This window comes from Crocodylus siamensis, chromosome 8, assembly GCF_052110815.1.
Source record: "Crocodylus siamensis isolate JL-2025a chromosome 8, ASM5211081v1, whole genome shotgun sequence".
Classification (NCBI taxonomy): domain Eukaryota; kingdom Metazoa; phylum Chordata; order Crocodylia; family Crocodylidae; genus Crocodylus; species Crocodylus siamensis.
The window spans coordinates 46,065,031-46,083,007 of NC_143402.1; the positions used below are offsets into that span (position 1 = coordinate 46,065,031).

The 17,977-nt window shown below is 48.6% G+C and overlaps 2 protein-coding genes across 3 annotated transcripts in view; both read left to right on the forward strand.

The window, feature by feature from the left end:
• Positions 1–155: 155 nt before the first annotated feature.
• LOC149858410 (BTB/POZ domain-containing protein KCTD8-like) overlaps positions 156–17,977 on the forward strand; it is a 131,964-nt gene continuing 114,142 nt past the window's right edge. For both annotated transcript variants that reach the window (XM_090060393.1, XM_090060394.1), the window contains exon 1: positions 156–1,144. The gene's annotated coding sequence lies outside the window, so the exon portion shown is untranslated. The remainder of the gene's footprint in view (positions 1,145–17,977) is intronic.
• Positions 1,119–6,081, forward strand: LOC149858411 (BTB/POZ domain-containing protein KCTD12-like). The gene is made up of 2 exons (XM_090060392.1): positions 1,119–1,218; positions 4,117–6,081. Exon 2 carries the CDS (start codon positions 4,141–4,143, stop codon positions 5,029–5,031), a length of 891 nt encoding a protein of 296 aa, XP_089916518.1. The 5' UTR covers positions 1,119–1,218; positions 4,117–4,140; the 3' UTR covers positions 5,032–6,081.

A 17,977-nucleotide genomic window follows, 5' to 3' on the forward strand; every position in this document is an offset into this window, starting at 1 on the left:
AGCAGTCTAGCCACAGCAGCTGGCCTGGGCATGGGTTAATTTACCCTGCTGAGAAGCAGCTGAGAAAAACGCTCTCTCTTTATATCAATACAAACCACTATTATAAATAAGCAACATAAACCACTGGCTAGATTAAAGCATTTAATAGACCGGAGTTGAGCAAGGCACTCAGAGTCAGGAGTCCTTGATTTTATCTCTAGTTCTGTCAAGAACCTTGTCCCTAGCCTTGGGAAATACAGTTTCCCGCTGTGCTGGTGTCTACACTGCAGTCTGAGGGGTGACTGCAGCTCCTGTAGGCCAGCTTTAGTTTAGGCAGCTGGGGTACTGTAGCCTGGGAGATGGAGCAGCTCAGACTTCAGTGAGGGTTGAGTTGGTCATCAAAGCACCTGAGGGTCTGGCCAGGCTGTCTCAGAAGCATAGAAAATGACGGTTGGAGGGGCCTCAGAAGTCCTCAGGGGTGCTCTACTGCAGCCTCCTGCCCAAAGCAGGACCATCCCCGCTGACATCATGCCAGCCAAGGCTTTGTCCACCTGGGCCCTAAAAACCCCGAGGCTGGAGACTCTCCCACTGCTCTGCGTAGCCTGTTCCATGCTTTCCTGCCCACCCCCGGCTCTCATGCGTGGGCCGGGGGCAGCTCTCCGTGCCCTGGTCACTGCCCACCCGGGTTCTGGCAGTGCTTTGAGCTGGGCCTGGGCCTGGCAGGGCTGGGGCGCCGCACCCACACGCTGGAGGAGGCCCGGGCAGCGGCCGAGGCAGGGGCAGAGACACCGCAACGGAGCCCAGGCCGGGTGTGTTCACCCTCCGCCGCGTGCGTGGCGGAGCAGGGCCGCCCGATCTACCTCCGCCGGGCCAGGGGGCTCTCCAGGGTGCGGCAGGGCAAGGCCTGGGGGTCGCGCCTGAAGCTCAGCCCTCGCGCGGCGGCCGGGGAAGACACGACCAGGCCTGTCCCGCGCGGCGGCCGCCGGCCGGGGGGGCGAGCACCAGCAGAGGACGAGACAGCACCCCCCGGCCCCGGCCGCTGTCGAGGCGGCAGCTCTCGGAAGCCGCTGGCAGGAAGGCAGCCGCGTGTCGTAAGACGGGAGGGAGGCGGCGGCGGCGGCGGAGGAGGAGGAGGAGGGCGGGCTCTGGCTGCCCGCGATAAAAGGTACGAGCGGGGCCGGGCGCCGGAGAGGGGGAGCGAGCGCAGCGCGGGCCGAGCCGGGCCGGGGGAGCGCGCAGGTAACCGCCGCCTCCCGGGGCTGGCGCGGGCCGGGGGGACGCGGCGGCCGCCCCGCGCGGGCTGGGGGCGGCGGGAGCAGCCGCAGCGCCCTGCGGGCGGAGGAGGGGAGGGAGGTCGCGGCGCCCCGCTCGCTTTGCCTCTCGCCCTTGGCTTGCTCGCTGGGGAGATGGGGGGCCGGAGCCCGCCCGCCCGCTCCCGCAGCGCCCGGGCCGAGCGAGCCTCGCATCGCGCCCGCCTCGGCCAGCGCCCTGCCCGGGCCGGAGCCTCCGGCGGCGCTTCCCCGCGGGCCGCGGCCGGCCGCCAACTTCACGCGGCCGCCCGGGCTGAAGTTGCGCCCGGCCCGGCGGGCCCCCGCCGGCGGAGCCCTGCTCCCAGCCCCAGTCCCGGGGGAGGAGAGGGGCGCGGGGCGGGTGCCGGACCTGGCAAATGCTTCCACTGCCCAAATCGTTCTGGGGCTCCCGCCCTCCGGGGGCTCGGAAACGCCCTTCACAGCACTGAGGAAACGGCCCTTGTGGAGGGCGGCTTGTAGCTCCAGGGGTCGTCCTGATAGGGCAGCAGAGTGGGGGGCGGGGGGGCACTGGATTTCAGACTTTGAGCCCTCTCTTGATTTTCTGGAGCTTGATCCAAAGTAGCAGGGCGGGGACCTCTCACACCACTGCTCCTTGGCTGGTGCACTGGCATCTGAGCTAAGAGTTGCTTTCTGCCAGCTGAGCACAGCTGAGAAAGTCTTCCCATGTCTTCAGCCAGCTTCAGAGCGCCCCTTTGCAGCAAAGTGACAGTCGGCAGGTTCCATGTTTCGGGGCAAGCTGTGCTCAGCATCACAAAAAGGGCGAGTACAGTGCAGCCCCATAACCCTTGGTGCTGTTGTGCTGCCCTTACACTAGGCTGGGAGAAGAACGTGGCTCCAAAAGCCTCAAGCTGCCGTAACAAATGTGCTGCCTACATAAGCAAGCAGTGCATTTAGTTTGTGTCATCACCGGTAGCCCAGCTGCACAGTGGAAAGAAAACCAGCTGTGCTCCTTCTGCCTCTGCCATTGCCTGACAAAAGTGACCTGGAACTGAAGCTTGGCCCACACCGCTTTCTTTGGGGGAGCTCAAGGCACGTAGCTATGCTGCCTCCACGGGGCTAATGGCACTCACAGTGGCACTCACAGTTTGTGCATGGCAGGAAAGAGCTGCTGTGACTCAAAGCCACACAAGCAGTAGGTCTAGGAAGTTAGAAGCTGGTGGTTGCATGATTACCGTTTTCACGGTAGATGTGCATTGTTGCAGCACAGGCTTGTGCCAGGTGGAGAGCAGGCAATGGCTGTGTTCTGATCTCTGTGTGAGCAGGGGGGACTCAGACTTTTAAAAACTTTTGCTGTGTCTGTTAGAAATAGAAAACAGTGTGAAGGAAGCCAGCAGCCTCAGAGCTCAATTCAGAATCCTAGGCCGGAGCTGCCCCTCACTGCAGTCGGTTTTGGGCCATTGCGAAGAGACCTGTCTCTTGCATTATTATCTTTGACGTGACTGGTATTCAGATAGCAGAATGGGCCTCTGGGGAAGGCACCCAGTGTAGGGTAACTAACTGTGAGTGGTGTAAGGTCGCTGTAACAGTTCTATGCGGTACTCTCACAGAAGCGCTCCTGTGCTCTCAAAGCCCCAGTGCGAAGGGGTGCAAGTGACGCCTAAAGGAAAGGAAGTTACTCAAGTGCTTTTTTGTGTAACCTTTTTTGACTAACAGAATGTTCCCTGGGGACATGGACAATCAAATATAAATTAGAGTATCTTCAAGGCTGATATTTAACTGACATGAAGCAGAGCCCAAAGCCAATCCTAAAATACAGATTTATAACTTCCTATCTTTGCCCCTTCTTCCTCCTCACAAGTTCCTTCAGCAAAGATAGTTCAGCCAAAACTGATCATCATATTTCATATCTGCTGGTAATATTTGGATTTCAAACAGCCAAAGTTATACGACATTTCTAAAAGCTATTTACAGTTTGACTGTAGAAAGCACACTGTAAAGCTTCACTTTGTGCTATAAATAAGAGTTTATTTAAATATTTATAGGGTTAACATCAGACTCGGTGGTGGTTGGTGGTCCATCACCTTCAGTGGAATTGTGCCTTTTTCCATGTGTTTCAAATTTTGTCCAGGGCATCTCCATCAGATCCTTTCTGGGCCTGTAAACAGAATGAGGATTCCCAAAGGATTTGTCATTTCTGTGCGTTAGGAACTTAACATCACAGTTGTACTGCCTGGAATAAACCTCCAAAGAAATATCTAGTTTCAGGGCAGAAGTTTACTCTGGTGTTACATGAAAAGTTACCCCATGTGGGTGTTCTTGTGTAAATATCCTTTGACGAGGGTAAAACACTCCTCAGTGAGATGCTTCTATCCACTGTCAGACAACATACAAGGCAAGACAAGTCACTAGTCAGATCGAGTAGGTGACAGTTTCTATGTTGTTTAAAAACAATACAGAATAAATTGACCGATGTCAGCAAAAACTCTTACTGAACTCTCAGCCCACAGAATAAACTGAAAATGCTCACTTGGGCAACAGCCTGAGGAAACAGACGGGCATTAGAAGATGCCCTGAAGGTCAAATGTGACATCTGTCATCATGGCTGGGGAGCCAGTTTTAGAGGCATGGGTTCCCCAGCACTGTTTGCCACTGAGATGCTATGATTGAGGGACAATAGCAAATTGTACAGCTGACTTCAGGTATCTCAGAGACAGGGGTAGGCTCTGAGGTAGGCAGTGCACCAGGTGACCTTAACTGATCCCTTCTGAAAATCACTCGGATGAGAAGGGCTGCAAGATCCAGCTGCATAGAAGGTTTTAGAGAGGAGCACTGTGTTGTGTTGCCTGGTGTATTTAACATCATTGTGGGCTGTTGCTTGCTTTTGCAGTTGAGAAGGAGACAGTGCCTCATCATGGCCTTGGCGGACAATGCAAGCTGTGCCAAACCCAGTGAGGAGTTCCCTTTCCCAGAGATCGTGGAGCTCAATGTGGGCGGACAGGTGTACATCACTCGCCACCCCACACTGGTCAGTGTGCCCGGGTCACTGCTCTGGGAAATGTTCACCCAGAAGAACATCCGTTCCTTGGCCCGGGACAGCAAGGGTCGGTTCTTCGTGGACCGAGATGGTTTTCTCTTCCGCTACATCTTGGATTACATGCGAGACCAGCAGCTGGTGCTGCCTGACCACTTCCCAGAGAGGAGTCGCCTGCAGCGGGAAGCTGAGTACTTCAAGCTGCCGGAGCTTGTCAAGATGTTGGCCCCAAAACTCAGCAAGCAGAACTCCATTGGGGATGACCCATGCCAAAGTGACCCGGAGGAACTGTCGCCCAATGCTGACACTGCCCGCAATCTGGCCTCTGCCAGCGCTGCCCTGGCCAGTGCCGGAACTGGCACCCCTGGGGGCTCTGTCACTGCCAGTGGGGGTGGTGCCGGCCCAGATATCCGGAGATCAGGCTTCATCACCATTGGCTATCGGGGCTCCTACACCCTCGGCAGGGACAGCCAAACGGATGCCAAGTTCCGCAGGGTGGCAAGGATCATGGTGTGTGGCAAGACCTCGCTAGCCAAGGAAGTCTTTGGGGACACCTTGAATGAAAGCAGGGACCCTGACAGACCCCCAGAGAGGTACACCTCCAGGTACTACCTCAAATTCACCTTCCTGGAGCAAGCTTTTGACAAACTGGCTGATGCTGGCTTCCACATGGTGGCATGCAACTCTACAGGCACCTGCGCCTTTGCCCATGACCAGACAGATGACAAGATCTGGACCTCTTACACCGAATATGTTTTCTACCGTGAGTGACACTTACCAAAAAAACAAACCAAATGCAAACTCCCCACCCCCTTCCTGTGCCGGCTGTTTTCTTTAGAACATAGACATCTGACCCTTGAACCTCAATATTACTTTTTGCTCTTCCCTTTACATTTTGTTTTTTCCACATTGAACCCTCTCCGACTCCCTCTTGTACCAGTTGCTGAACACCAACCTCCCCTCTCTCCAACTTCCAGCAGTAGCCAACTGTAGCTCCCAACCCTCCTTGGATTTGTGGACTTGGACATTCATAGATTTGGGGGGGGAGGGAGGGGAACAAATGTGTTCATACTGGGGACAAACTGGTTGGGATTTTTACAGCCGGAAAAGCAAAGAGACACCGAACTTCAGCCTGGTTATAATCATAATTGGAGCCAATTCCTGGCCTCATCGCTGTATCTTATCCTTTACAAATCTAAAAAATGTGCCATATACACCGTAGTTGATTTGCTGGGGAATGCAAACACACAAGAGGGATATTTGGTTTGATGTTATGGATCAACGGGGGAGCAAAGGAAAAAGAGCCTCAGCATAGATAGGTCGCCATTAGCCTGTGTAAGCAGCTTAGCATTTTGACTGTCAGTGCTTGGAATGGTTAGAGAGAGATGTACCCCATGTTCACATCTTTGAGATGCCTTTGCAATTTCTGGGCTGAGGTGCAGACACATGCGTCTGCATATATACCCCAAGTGGGAAAAGGGCCTTGTACACAATGGGATGTGTTACAGATCTTTAGGCCAGTTTAATGTCTGTCAAATTTTTACCTTCATTTTCCCTTTACTTAGAGTAGGAAGAAGATAATTGGGCTTCAGAAGGACAAACTTTGATTGCTACAGTGAGTAGCATTCTGGTTTGACCAGAGCTATGACTTTTATTTAAAGATTTAAAATGAAATCTTAACAAAAAGAAAAAGTCTTTGCCACTTTGGTGGCAACCTCTCACTAGGTCTCTTTCTAATTGCGGCGCCCCGCTGTCTGCAGGCCTGAGGCTGGCTTCTGCTTTACCATGCCTGGGTAACATGTAATAAAGGAACAAAAGAGACCTGCCTCTGTGTTAATGTGCTGATGTGAAAAGAAGAAAAGCTGGTGCTCCTCTTCATACTAAAAGGATGTGAAACCAGTTCTTGTCCACAGTGCAAGTAGATTAGGGCTAGAGAACCAGCCAGACACAAGCATTATAGTATGGACCTTTCCTTTTGAAAGCATTTTTACCTTCCTTTGAAGACAAATATTGGTGATGCCTGCAACTGAGAAAAGAATTTCCTCTCCATCCACTTGTCCTCCTGTCATGTTCTGACCCTGTTTTCCTTCTCCAGTGCTTGCTTTCAGACCCCTTCCTTCCCAGCTTTGCAGTTCCAGATAGGAGCTGTTAGATGATTACTAGAAATCAGTGTTCCTAAGGGCAAGAGATACTAAGCTAGTTGGGGTCTGATCCACAGCTCATGAAGGGCAAAGGGAAGTCTTCACCTGATTCACAAATGGGCTGCAGGTCAGGGCCTTATTGTGCCAGCAGCTGCCGTGCAATCTTCCCCCTGAATCCTGACCTGCAGGCCCAGGATTTTGCATAACTTTGCCAAAGCATCTCTGTTCTGATGTCCTGTTACCTCACTCCCATTCCAGACCTGGTTTTCCACATACAGTTCTGCCAGTGCCCCTCAGTTCTGATCCACCATTGCTACTGCCTGCTTTCCAGTCACAGGCTCCTAGCAAATTCTGGCAGTTTCCCTCTTTCCTAACCCACAGTCTACCACTCTATTCCTGTTCTAGTTGGCCAGGTAGCAGAGACGGTCCTAGAAGAAATACACATAGCTTAGAAAGATTAAGATTATCGTATCACTTGGCTCCAAGCCAGAGATTGGGTGGTTTGGGTACAGCTGCGGGGAAACTGTACTGGTGGTTTCTCAAGAGCCTAGTGGCTTTAGTGTTCTCTTAAGACATTATGTAGAGGAAGAACTCACTACGTTTATAACTGCTCATGCCTTCCCTTCTTCAGTGATTTTTCAAAATGGGTATGTTCTACAATTTGCCACAAGTCACTGTTTTTCCACACTAGAAAACTTTCACCTATTTTTAAGTTCCTTTAAGGGGAGGGGGGAGGGTAGTAAAACCTTGAAAGGATTTGCATGTGGGAGGGAAGCATGGTGCTGACACACTCTGAAAATCCTATGGTAATTTCCATGTTTATTTTCTTAATATTTAAACATTCTCCTAGAACACTGGCAACTAGAGCTGATTAGAATATGGAGCCAGTCCTCTGGGAAATGCCAGCATTTGAAGTCAGAGTTTGTCCTGAATCGGGATGAAGAAGCAGTCTCTTTGAATGCAGTATTGCACTCTGCAGATATATTGAAAGGGCCATATCTAAATGAAATGTGCTATTTTGATAGTGGTACATCACAGAGTATAATTTTTTTTTTTATTAAAATGAAATGTCAAAGCAAGACCAGAACTCAGACCACTTTCATTCAGTGTTGAATTGTTTCAAAGCTTGTCAAATGTCATTACAATTGATGCTTTCTGCAAAATACATTGTAAATGTGCCAGCACCAGCAGTGGTGCCCTCAGACATGCTGTGCTGGGCCGGCTGCTTCCTGAGTTGTGAGCAACAGAGCTGTGTCTACACAGGTGGGCTAATTGGCACCATCATTCATTAGTGCTAAAATAGCTTTCTGCAAGTGCTACACACAGGCAGCTATACTGTTTTCAGTTTAGGAGGAAACCATCTGACAGCAAGGCAGTGTGCTTGAAGGCACTATGGCTAAGGCCAGAAGCGTGCCACCTAAACATGGCCTTAGATTTCAATGAAATAGATGTTCTGATGGAAAACTGATACCAGGTTTGTTCTGACTGGCATAAATGGTAATTTAAATAGTGTGATTTAGCAAAGGTGCAGCTGACTAATCTAACCCTCAATAAATCACATAAACATTTGTGCATAGGATAGAGTGGGCTACTCCACAGGAGATAGGCACATTTGAAAACATTATCTGAAACTCATGTGGTTCTAGCTTAATTCTTTGACCAGCCTAAGGATGTAAGAGAAAGGGATCTTTTTTATAAAAACAGTCCTTTGGAAGGGATGTCACTCTGGGAGGCAACAAATCAGAATTTGAGGGTTGGTAGGTAAAAGGAGGGAAAATACATTCAAATGTTCTCATCCCTTCATATTCTTGGTGCATGACATCAGTGGCTGAGCAAAGGGCAAAGACTGAAAGAGTAGAGTAAATTATTGAAGTGTAATGAGAAGATCCTTTCAGTTTTAAGCATTTAAAGGAGAAACAATAGTTGAGAAGTGTTTTTGCATGCAGAATGAATGCCTTATTGGCAAGCCCCTCTTTGCTCTGTGTGTCTCCATTTCTGTGCAATACTTTAAATATTTAGCTTGTAGTCTGTCCACAGTTATTAAGCCTGGACTTTGCTGTTTCAGAGGAACCTGGAAAAACTTAGCTATCTGAATATTTATATTAATGTGTTCCCGTGAGCTTTTCTCCACCCTCACCTCAACTGGGCCAGAACATATATGCGGCTGAAGCAAAATCAGGTCTGGTCACACCCCAGTAATTTCAGCCACCAGAAACTGAAGGGCTAGAAAGTCTTCACAGAAAAACAATGTTTTTACTGGACTGTGCTTCAGTAGACCTGGTCCATAGAGTCTTACTGGACAGACTGCTGCAGTCATGGTTTGATATTTAGTTTGACATCACATATTGCTTTTGGAAAAGCCTTCAGTCTTGATGTAAAGGTTTTCAGCGATGCTGAGTCCAGCACTAGGGGGGCCAGAAAACGAGAATGCCATTTCATGAAAAGGGCTGAGGCTTCAAACTCTCATTTTTCCCTGATAACAGAATACAAGCAAAATCTTTAAAAGAATGGGTAAAAAAAACCTGCTTTCCCCACCTCCTAAACATCTGCTTCTACTCAGACATAGCAGAAGCTTGGATGCTGGCCTCCCACTTCCCCAGGCAAGCTGCCCAGTCAGCAGGCAATTTGGTATTCTGGGGTGCATTTAAAGAAGGAATTCCAGAACCTGAGAAACCTTCCAAACAAGAGCAGTCAGAACCAGGTTGGTTTTTTTCAGGGAAACTAAAGTGTCTTATAAAAAGTCTTCCTAGCCTCTTGCAGCCCTTTTCACCACCACCCCTTGGTAAGCTGTGCCCTTGTGGCATGGGCAGTCTTTTGTATTATACTGAGTTGTAGTCCTTGTTCTGCTTCTCAGTGAATATAGATCCCTTCCACGTTTGTACCTCCATTCACCCATTGGTTAAAATGGGGTCAGTGATAGCTGCTAAGGCCCTTTGGGGTCTATGGATGAAGAGAGAAGTAGCATCAATTTGTATTATTTTGACACCCATCACTTCAAATGATTCTTTGAACCGCCAGAACAGTATGCAATGCATGCAGGTGTAAGTGGCCATGCAGACCTCTGCTTAACGTCGTCTCATAGATAAAAGCAAACAAGGCAAGCAGAAGCTTTGACCACTGCAGTATATTCCTCATTAGAGGGACCATTGGCAGAGAGTAGACTCAGTAGCAAAGCCCACTGTTCACCTGCGCAGCAACAGATGACACTCTATATAGTGTCTAAAAAGCTAGGACACTCCTGACAAAAAACTTTGCCTTCAAGTGAAGGTTGCCACATTAAGTTACATAGCCACATGTAACGTCTCTCCAGATTAGAAAGCAGTAACTTCAGGATGCCTTGTTGTTTCCGTGTGTTCTAGTATTTAGGTTCTATCTTTTGTTTTCCTCAGCACTACATTGTTTGTTACAGCAGACTCAGTCTTCAGTTAAACAGCCTTAGTGCACTGAAGATAGTCTCCAATGCAGTCATGCCTGCCTGTTAGCCTGACAAATGAAAACATTTCAGAAGTGTCAAGGGACCACAAGAAATGCTTTAACCACTTCCCTGGGTTCCAGATCATATGGAGCTCCTTCTCCATCCAGCTCCTGCAATCATGCCACAAAGCAAAGAACGGAGCAACTGGAGCTGCTCTCTGCTATGATGTGTCAGGCTGCCAGTACAGATACCCCTACATGCCCCTGCTCAGTACAGAACGGACTAACTGGATCCTGGTACAGGAACAGGTATCAGGGAGCAGCAAGGTGATCTTGCTCTTGTAGCAGACACTGTTGAGCATGATACTGGAACACTGCATCCACTGCTACTGTCCACATTTTTAAAAGGATGTGAGGAAAATTGGAGAGCCACAAAAATCATTCTAGGTCCAGCACTAGTCCCTAGCATTGAGAGATTTAAGGGGCTCAGTCTGTTTAGCTTATCCAAAAAGATCAAGAGGTGATTCAATTAGTGTTTAAGTACTAAGGGCTGTTTAATTAAGCCAGCACAGACGTTAAGACCCAATGACTGGTAGCTGAAGCCAGACAATTCCTCATTTGAATTTGTGATTAACCACTGTACAAATCAGCAAGGAAGTGGTGGATTTTCTATCTTCCGAAGTCTAAAATCCAGCTTGGGGCTTTAGTCAAACTTGTTATTAGGCTCAAGACAGGAATAAATGGGTGAGATTCAATGGTTACACTGGAGGTCAGTTTGGATGATCTATTGGTCCCTTCTGGCCTTAATTTCTTAACACCGTACCCACAGGAGGGTTTCTTAGGACTGTGGGAGAAGCAGAGAGAGTAGAGCTGGACAAACGTATTTTTGGTTTGCTGGCAATTCTGAAGTCAAAGGGCTTGTTTCAGGATGCACAAAACTTTTGTTCACTTTACCATGAAGTTTTTGGGCCAATTGAAAGGAATAAAGAATCAAACACTATTCCGGAATGAAGCGATTGAGAAAAACCAGGATGCTCCTTGTTTCACAAATGTAAAAAGAGTGTTTATTCTGGCAGGTTTGGGAAGCCAACGATCTGCATATGCAATTCACTTTTGGCAACTGCAGGGCTTTTGGCAAAAAGTTTGCCAAAAAAAAGTTTTTGCCCAGTTTACCTAGCTGCAAAACCACAAATAGAATCTAGGCCCTTAGGGAGCAGTGCTGTATCCACTGAGTTGAGCTATTTTCTTAAAAGCAGCAAGGTGCAAGGCAGCAGTACCCACTGCACAAGCTACTACCAAGAGCATTTCCTAGGAGACCTTTTCTATAGGCCATATTAATAGAACACTAGGCTGCTTATACTATGTACTACAAACAGGTCAAAGTCAGTGCCTGCATCTCAGGGCCATCCTCTCCTAGGGGTTTTAGTCACATCTGTCATTTTCATAGATTTCATAGACATTAGGGCTGGAAGGGACCTTAGAATATCATCAAGTCCAGCCCCCCCGCCCAAAGGGCAGGAAGTCAGCTGGGGTCATAGGATCCCAGCAAGATAACCATCCAATTTACTCTTGAAAGTGTTCAATGTAGGCGCTTGAACCACCTCCGACAGCAGGCTGTTCCAGACCTTAGCGGCTTGGACAGTAAACAGATTCTTTCTTATGTCCAGCCTGAAACGGTCTTGCAGTAGTTTATAACCATTCAACCTCATCATCTCTTGGGGCGCTCTGGTGAACAGACGTTCCCCCAGGTACTGGTGCTCACCCGATAAACTTATAGGCAGCCATCAGATCACCCCTGAGCCTGCAAGCTTTTCCAGGCTAAAGAGCCCCATAGCTCTCAGCCTGTCATTGTAAGGTCTGTTTTCCTGACCTCTGATCATGTGCGTGGCTCTTCTCTGGACTCTCTCAAGCTTCTCCCCATCCTTTTTTAATTGTGGGGCCCAAAACTGGACACAGGACTCCAGCTGCAGCCTCATCAAGGCCGAGTACAAGGGGAGAATGATGTCCCGGCATTTGCTTGAGAAGCATCTATGGATGCAAGCCAGCGTTTTGGTCGCTTTACGAGCTGCAGCATCGCATCGCAGGCTCATGTTCATCTTGTGGTCAATGATGACCCTCAAGTCTCTTTCTTCCGTAGTGCCAGCCAGCGTAGCACTGCCGAGCCTATAAGGATGCTGCAGGTTTTTCCTCCCAAGGTGGAGAACCTTGCATTTTTCAGCATTAAACACCATCAGGTTCTCATCCTCCCATTTGCTGAGCCTGTCCAGGTCAGCCTGGATCACCTACCTGTCTTCTGGTGTGGATGCTTTGCCCCAAAGTTTGGTGTCATCAGTGAACTTGGCCAGTCCGCTTCTGACTCCAATGTCTACAGCATTAATGAAGATGTCGAACAATATTGGTCCAAGGGCAGAGCCTTGGGGGACCCCGCTGGTCACAGGGCACCATGATGATTGACTTCCATCAATTACCACCCTCTGGGTCAGACAACAGAGCCAATTTCCCAACCAGCGGATTGTGGTTGACCCAAGGCCACAACTGGCCAGTTTTGCCAAGAGGTGATTATGGGATACCAGATTGAAGGCTTTTTTGAAGTCAAGATATATGACATCAATCTCTTCTCCCTTGTCCAGGTGATAGGTCACCTGGCCATAAAAGGAAATGAGATTGGTCAAGCAAGACCTACCCACAGCAAACCCATGCTGGCTATCCCTTAGGATGTTGGTGTTGGCCAGTCCATTAATGATGGTTTCTTTAATAAACTTTTCTAAGACCTTCCCCGGGATAGAAGTCAGGCTGATGGGCCTGATCATGTGCCCAAGTTTGCCAGATCCACTTTCCTCCCCTTCTGGAAGATAAGCACCACATTGGCCTTCTTGCAGTCTCGGGCGCTACACCAGAGCGCCAGGAGGCCTCAAAGATCCATGCCAGAGGCTGCCATGCTATCCTTTTGGCATGGGAAAGTGTTCACCCCTCATCAGGCTTTGGCTGAAGTAGCAGTCCTTGATAGAGACTGTTCAGTAGAATCCTGGGAAAAGGACAGGAAATCATCTCAACCATCTGGGTGGCCAACTTAAGAGGGCTCCCTTGCCCTTAGGGATATGGACAGCCCTTTAAAGTAAGTTATAAAAGCAGGAGCAGGCCCCAGTGGAGTCATTATCTACTCACCTGTTTCATATTGCTCAGTCATGTAGGGAGATTTGAAGAATGTTAGCCTTCCCTTGCAAACCTCAGAGCACATCACAAGGTAGTAATATGTCCTCATTTTAGAAGTGGGAAGACCATGGCAGAGAGGGAAAAGGCAAATGACCAGTCAGCAGGACAGCAGACCCAGAGAACCCAGGTCTCCTGAACTGCAACCGAGTGCTCTGAAGCTGCCTTCTGGCATGCTGTGACCCCAAAATCCAGCACTCCAGCTTATAACTGCTTACTCTCAGTCCTCAGTCCTCACCTACATGGGCAGGTTTGTACCTGTCTCTAGATACAAGTCTTGTGACTGTTATGGAGGTGGGTAGGAAGGTCAAGCAATCTAGCTGCTGATGTGTCTGCTCAGGGAAAAGTCTGCTTACCACTGGCATGAAAGGTGCATATCTCATGGGCAGCAGCTACCCTGCAAGGCCAGTCATGGGATAAGAAAAGCTTCCTCTCTCCCTCTAGCTGAGTCTCAGCCCCTTAAAAGGGGAAGGTTCAAGACCTAGAAGCAATGACTTGACCAAAAGAGAGGGCATCAGACAGCTCGAGTGACCCAAGGATCTGCATTAGTCTCCTCAGAGCCAAGAGATGAAGTTTTCCTATCAGCTTCAGTAGGCAACTCCAACACAACTGGTGTCCACTTGAACAGGTTATCTGGTTGTTCCATCCATCAAAGGGCAAAGGGCTTCTATAGAGAGCTACTCCGAGATGGCCATGGCAGTGCAGAAAGGCTCCTATTAGCCAACTTAGCTTCCATAACTCCACAGAATGTGTTCTTGTTGGACTAGCATCCTCCTGATTACAGTCCAGACACTTGTAGTCTTGCCCCTTTAAAGTTCTTCTGAGCCTGCAAGAATGGTTTCAGTCTCCTCCACACCTCAGCTGAGCACAGTTATTTAGTGAATTTGCCAGGCAGTAGAAGTGCCAGGAATTTTGCTGCCTTGCTTACTCTTTGGGAAGTGCTATGACCTGGGTCACTATTATTATCCTCAAGTGCAGCTTGGGATGAGGCTCAGAGGGGAAACAAGCTGCCTAAAGGGCACACAAGTCCATTGACCATCTCACAGTCCGATGGCTGGAGAACTTGCTCCGGGATCGGACCCAAAGGGTACTACTTGATGGGAACAAATCAGCATGGTACAAGGTTACCAGTGGAGTCCCTCAGGGCCCAGTGCTTGGGCTGGTACTCTTTAATATCTTCATGAATGACCTGGATTTGGGGCATCAGATGCAGACTCGCAAAATTTGCAGATGACACTAAACTATGGGGGAAGGCAGTCACACTGAAGAACAGGCTGAGGATACAGGCCGACCTGGACACACTTGTAAAGTGGGGAGACCAAAACCTGATGGCATTCAACGTACAGAAATGCAGGGTACTCCACCTTGGAAGAAAAAAAACAGCATCATACTTATAGGCTCAATGGTGCTATGCTCGCTAGCACTGTGACCGAAAGGGACTTGGGAGTCTTGACTGACCACAAGATGAACATGAGACCCCAGCATGATGCTGTGGCCAGCAGAGCAAACTAAATTCTGGCATGCATCTACTGATGCATCTCGAGCAAAACCAAGGACATCATCCGTCTGCTTTACTTGGCCTTAGTGAGGCCGCAGCTGGAGTCCTGCGTCCAGTTGTGGGCCCCCCACTTCAGGAGAGACGTGGATAAGCTCAAAGAGAGTCCAAAGGAGAGCCACCCGTATGATCAAAGGCCAAGAGAGCAAGCCTTATGAGGAGAGGCTGAGGGACATGGGACTCTTCAGCCTGGCGAAGAGAAAGCTCAGGGGGGACTTGGTGGCTGCCTATAATCATATAAGGGGGGTGCATCAGGATCTGGGAGAACAGTTGTTCACCAGGGCTCCCCTAGGGATAACTAGGTCTAACAGCCACAAACTTCTAAAAAGCTGATTCAGACTCGATATAAGGAAAAACTTATTTACAGTCCAAGTGTCCAAGATCTGGAACAGACTCCCCCCAGAGGTGGTGCAAGCACCTGCTCTGGACTCATTCAAAAGGCATTTGGATCTTTATCTTGCTGGGATCATCTGACCCCTACAGACTTCCTGCTTCTGGCAGGGTGGCTGGACTTAATGATCGCATGAGGTCCCTTCCAGCCCCAAATGTCTATGAAATCTATGAAGTCAGTAGCAGAGCCAAGATTGAGCAAAAACCTCATCCCATGACAGGATTCGGTTTGGTTACATTGATCTGAGCAGACAGTGGAGTAAACAGCAGTGAAAGATCTTTCCCTGCTTCCCTGCTTTGCCCCAGTAACACTTCGGTGACCATGGCAGAGCTGTGTACAGCCTGCCTCTCCAGTTGCTGTGACTGCATATACCCTTTCCTGGCTATGGACAAATACAACAAGGGTCCAGTAATTGGAGCTATTTGCATCTCGCTCTAGTCTAGAAATGACGTACACAAATAGAAAGATGAATACAATATACTGCTGGCCCTGAGGCTCCAGGCTATTGCAGGTTTAGAAGACAGATGAGTAACAAGGCTGAAAGGTATTTAAGATGGAAGAGAACTTTTCTTGTGAAAGGTTAAGGAGGAGGCATGTTTGGTAACTAGTATCGTATAACTAAAACATACAGGACTCTGCCACCTAGCTTGTTTGCTCTGGGGACCTCGCCACATGGAGGGGAAGGCTTTGGCAAGATAGGAGGGAGAATGGAATCAACTAACCTGAGCCAAACTAAGTTAGACACCAAGTGATCCATGAAAGGCACACAGGACTGGCCAGGAATCTGACTGCAATATTTCATGTTCCTAAGGTAAAAAAAAAAGCCCTGTAAAGAAATTTGGGAAGGCAGATGAGATACTGGTTTCAATTATGAGACTCCCTCCAGGTCTCATCCTCTCTCCCAGTCCTTCAGCTGTGGGAGTGCAGCTGAGCATTGTTCCACAGACTCTCTCCTATTTTAGTTCTTGACCTCTAGCCAGCTCAGATGCCCTTTTGTCTCAAGGGAGCGGGGTGGGGGAGCTGAGGCCAGCACCCTCTGTCCGGTCCTCGGCGCTGCTTCACAGTCATGGCAGCGCTTGCCCACGCGTGGAGGACTCTGGCTGTTTCCATCAGCCAGTCAGAGCATAAATAAAGCATTAGGGACAGACAGACAGACTTAGGCTTTTATAATATTAGAATTTTGCTGAATACACACCGCTCTTTGCTAATGAGTGTCAGAGAAACTCAATTCTAACTGCAGGCAACAGCATAAGAGTTTGGTTTTTTTATGGAATCCCAAATTGAGCATTTGACTCAGGTGGCAAGAAGGGCATTATTCCCCTCCTCCTTTCCAACCCACTTCCCATCAGTCTAGAAACCTTATTTAAGTCTGATTGAGCCTCCTGTTTCTGGCTAATGGAATAATAAGGCTGGTTTTGGTATAATAAGTGGAGTGAGTTCTGTGGTCTCATGCTAAACCCAGCTGCACATCCAAACAATTACATTTTGGAGCAATTGCCAATAGGGAGGTTCTGAAAAGCACTCCACCAGATTTAGGAGCTGAGGCCATTGGTTTTCAGTGGCACATGGAATCCTATATTTTGGAGAACTTCCCCCTGTCTGATGTTAGTCCGGCCCAGGGCAAGACACAAATTCCAAGCTGCAGAATCCCGAGGTACATCAGCAGAGCCACTGAGGGGCAACAGAAATATTAGGAAAAGCTTGCACGGCCTCTTTATGGCATTGCTACCTTCAACTAGGGCATCTGTATCCTCCCTTACCCAGGCACTTTCAGGAGGCCTGAAAACAAGGAATAGGTAGATTTCCTGATTTTCCCCGACCCTCCAAGGAAAAGGCATGACTAGAGGGACATTCTCATGGCTGTTCAGTGTTCCTCTCAGCAGAGGAATTTCCCAAGCCAACCAAACAGACAAAATAACATTAGTCAAAAGGGCTGTATACACTGTAGGCTCATTCTCAAATGGAAGTCAAGATTTTCAGGAGTGACTCATAATTCTGGAAGCCTCCAATTTTAATGCATTGGGTTTGATGTGCCTTTAGGAGCCAAAGTTGCAACCAGTGGCTGCTCAGTACTTAGCAGGGTAGGAAGAAGCAATTAGCAAGCAGAGTCTCCAAGTCGCTAGTCATTTTCTTTAAACTATTCCACACTTACACCCTGCATTCAGAGAAATCACATGAGCACCTGGATGTACCAAACATCCTGTATGGGCAGGGACTGGTTAGTAAGCTGAGTTGTAGGACTGAGCATGCAATGTGGCTACAGATAGAGGGTTGTACTGTAGCCTTCCTGGATTTACCTCAAGATCAAATCCCACACAAGGACAAGTCAAGCTTTTGTCTAAATCCATGATAGGAGCCTGATGTCCAGAGATGCTAGGTGTCCTCATTTCTAGCTGCAGTCATAGGGTTTGTGCATCCACCCTCTCTGAATAACACAGGCACTGACATTTGTTGGCTTGAGGCCCAGGGAATACTCCCACTTAGAGACAGAAGGGGGGTTATTATTTGGGGGGAATCAAGGGGCAGTGAGACAGATACAACATTACTCCCATCTTATTTGTCCATGGTTATAGGGCAAATCTTTAGCTGATGTAAATGAAGCTATACAGATTTACACCAGTGAGGATCTGGACCAAGAGCTTTAAAATAGGGGAAGTTTTTTATAATTGTGAAAGTAACCACATTCAAAACTGTACATATTGCTACAGCTCCCATCAGCTGTGCCCCTTAAATGATCCCTTCCATATTTATAGCCCTGCCTAGCAGTAGCTGATCAAGCAGCTGAGAGAGAAAAAATATCAAGCTGTAAGTTCAGTAAGTTTTAAAATGATTAATGTTTCATAAGAGAATTCTGGAGCAAAGGAATTTCTTAACCCAGAGTTGTTTTCTAGCTGGTTCTGACTGTACGCATCTTGAAAATACCTTTCACCTCCCTTTTATATTGATCAAAGACACAGTCATTTCTTTACAAGCTCTCTCGGCAACATCAAGAGGGATGCTGTGGGT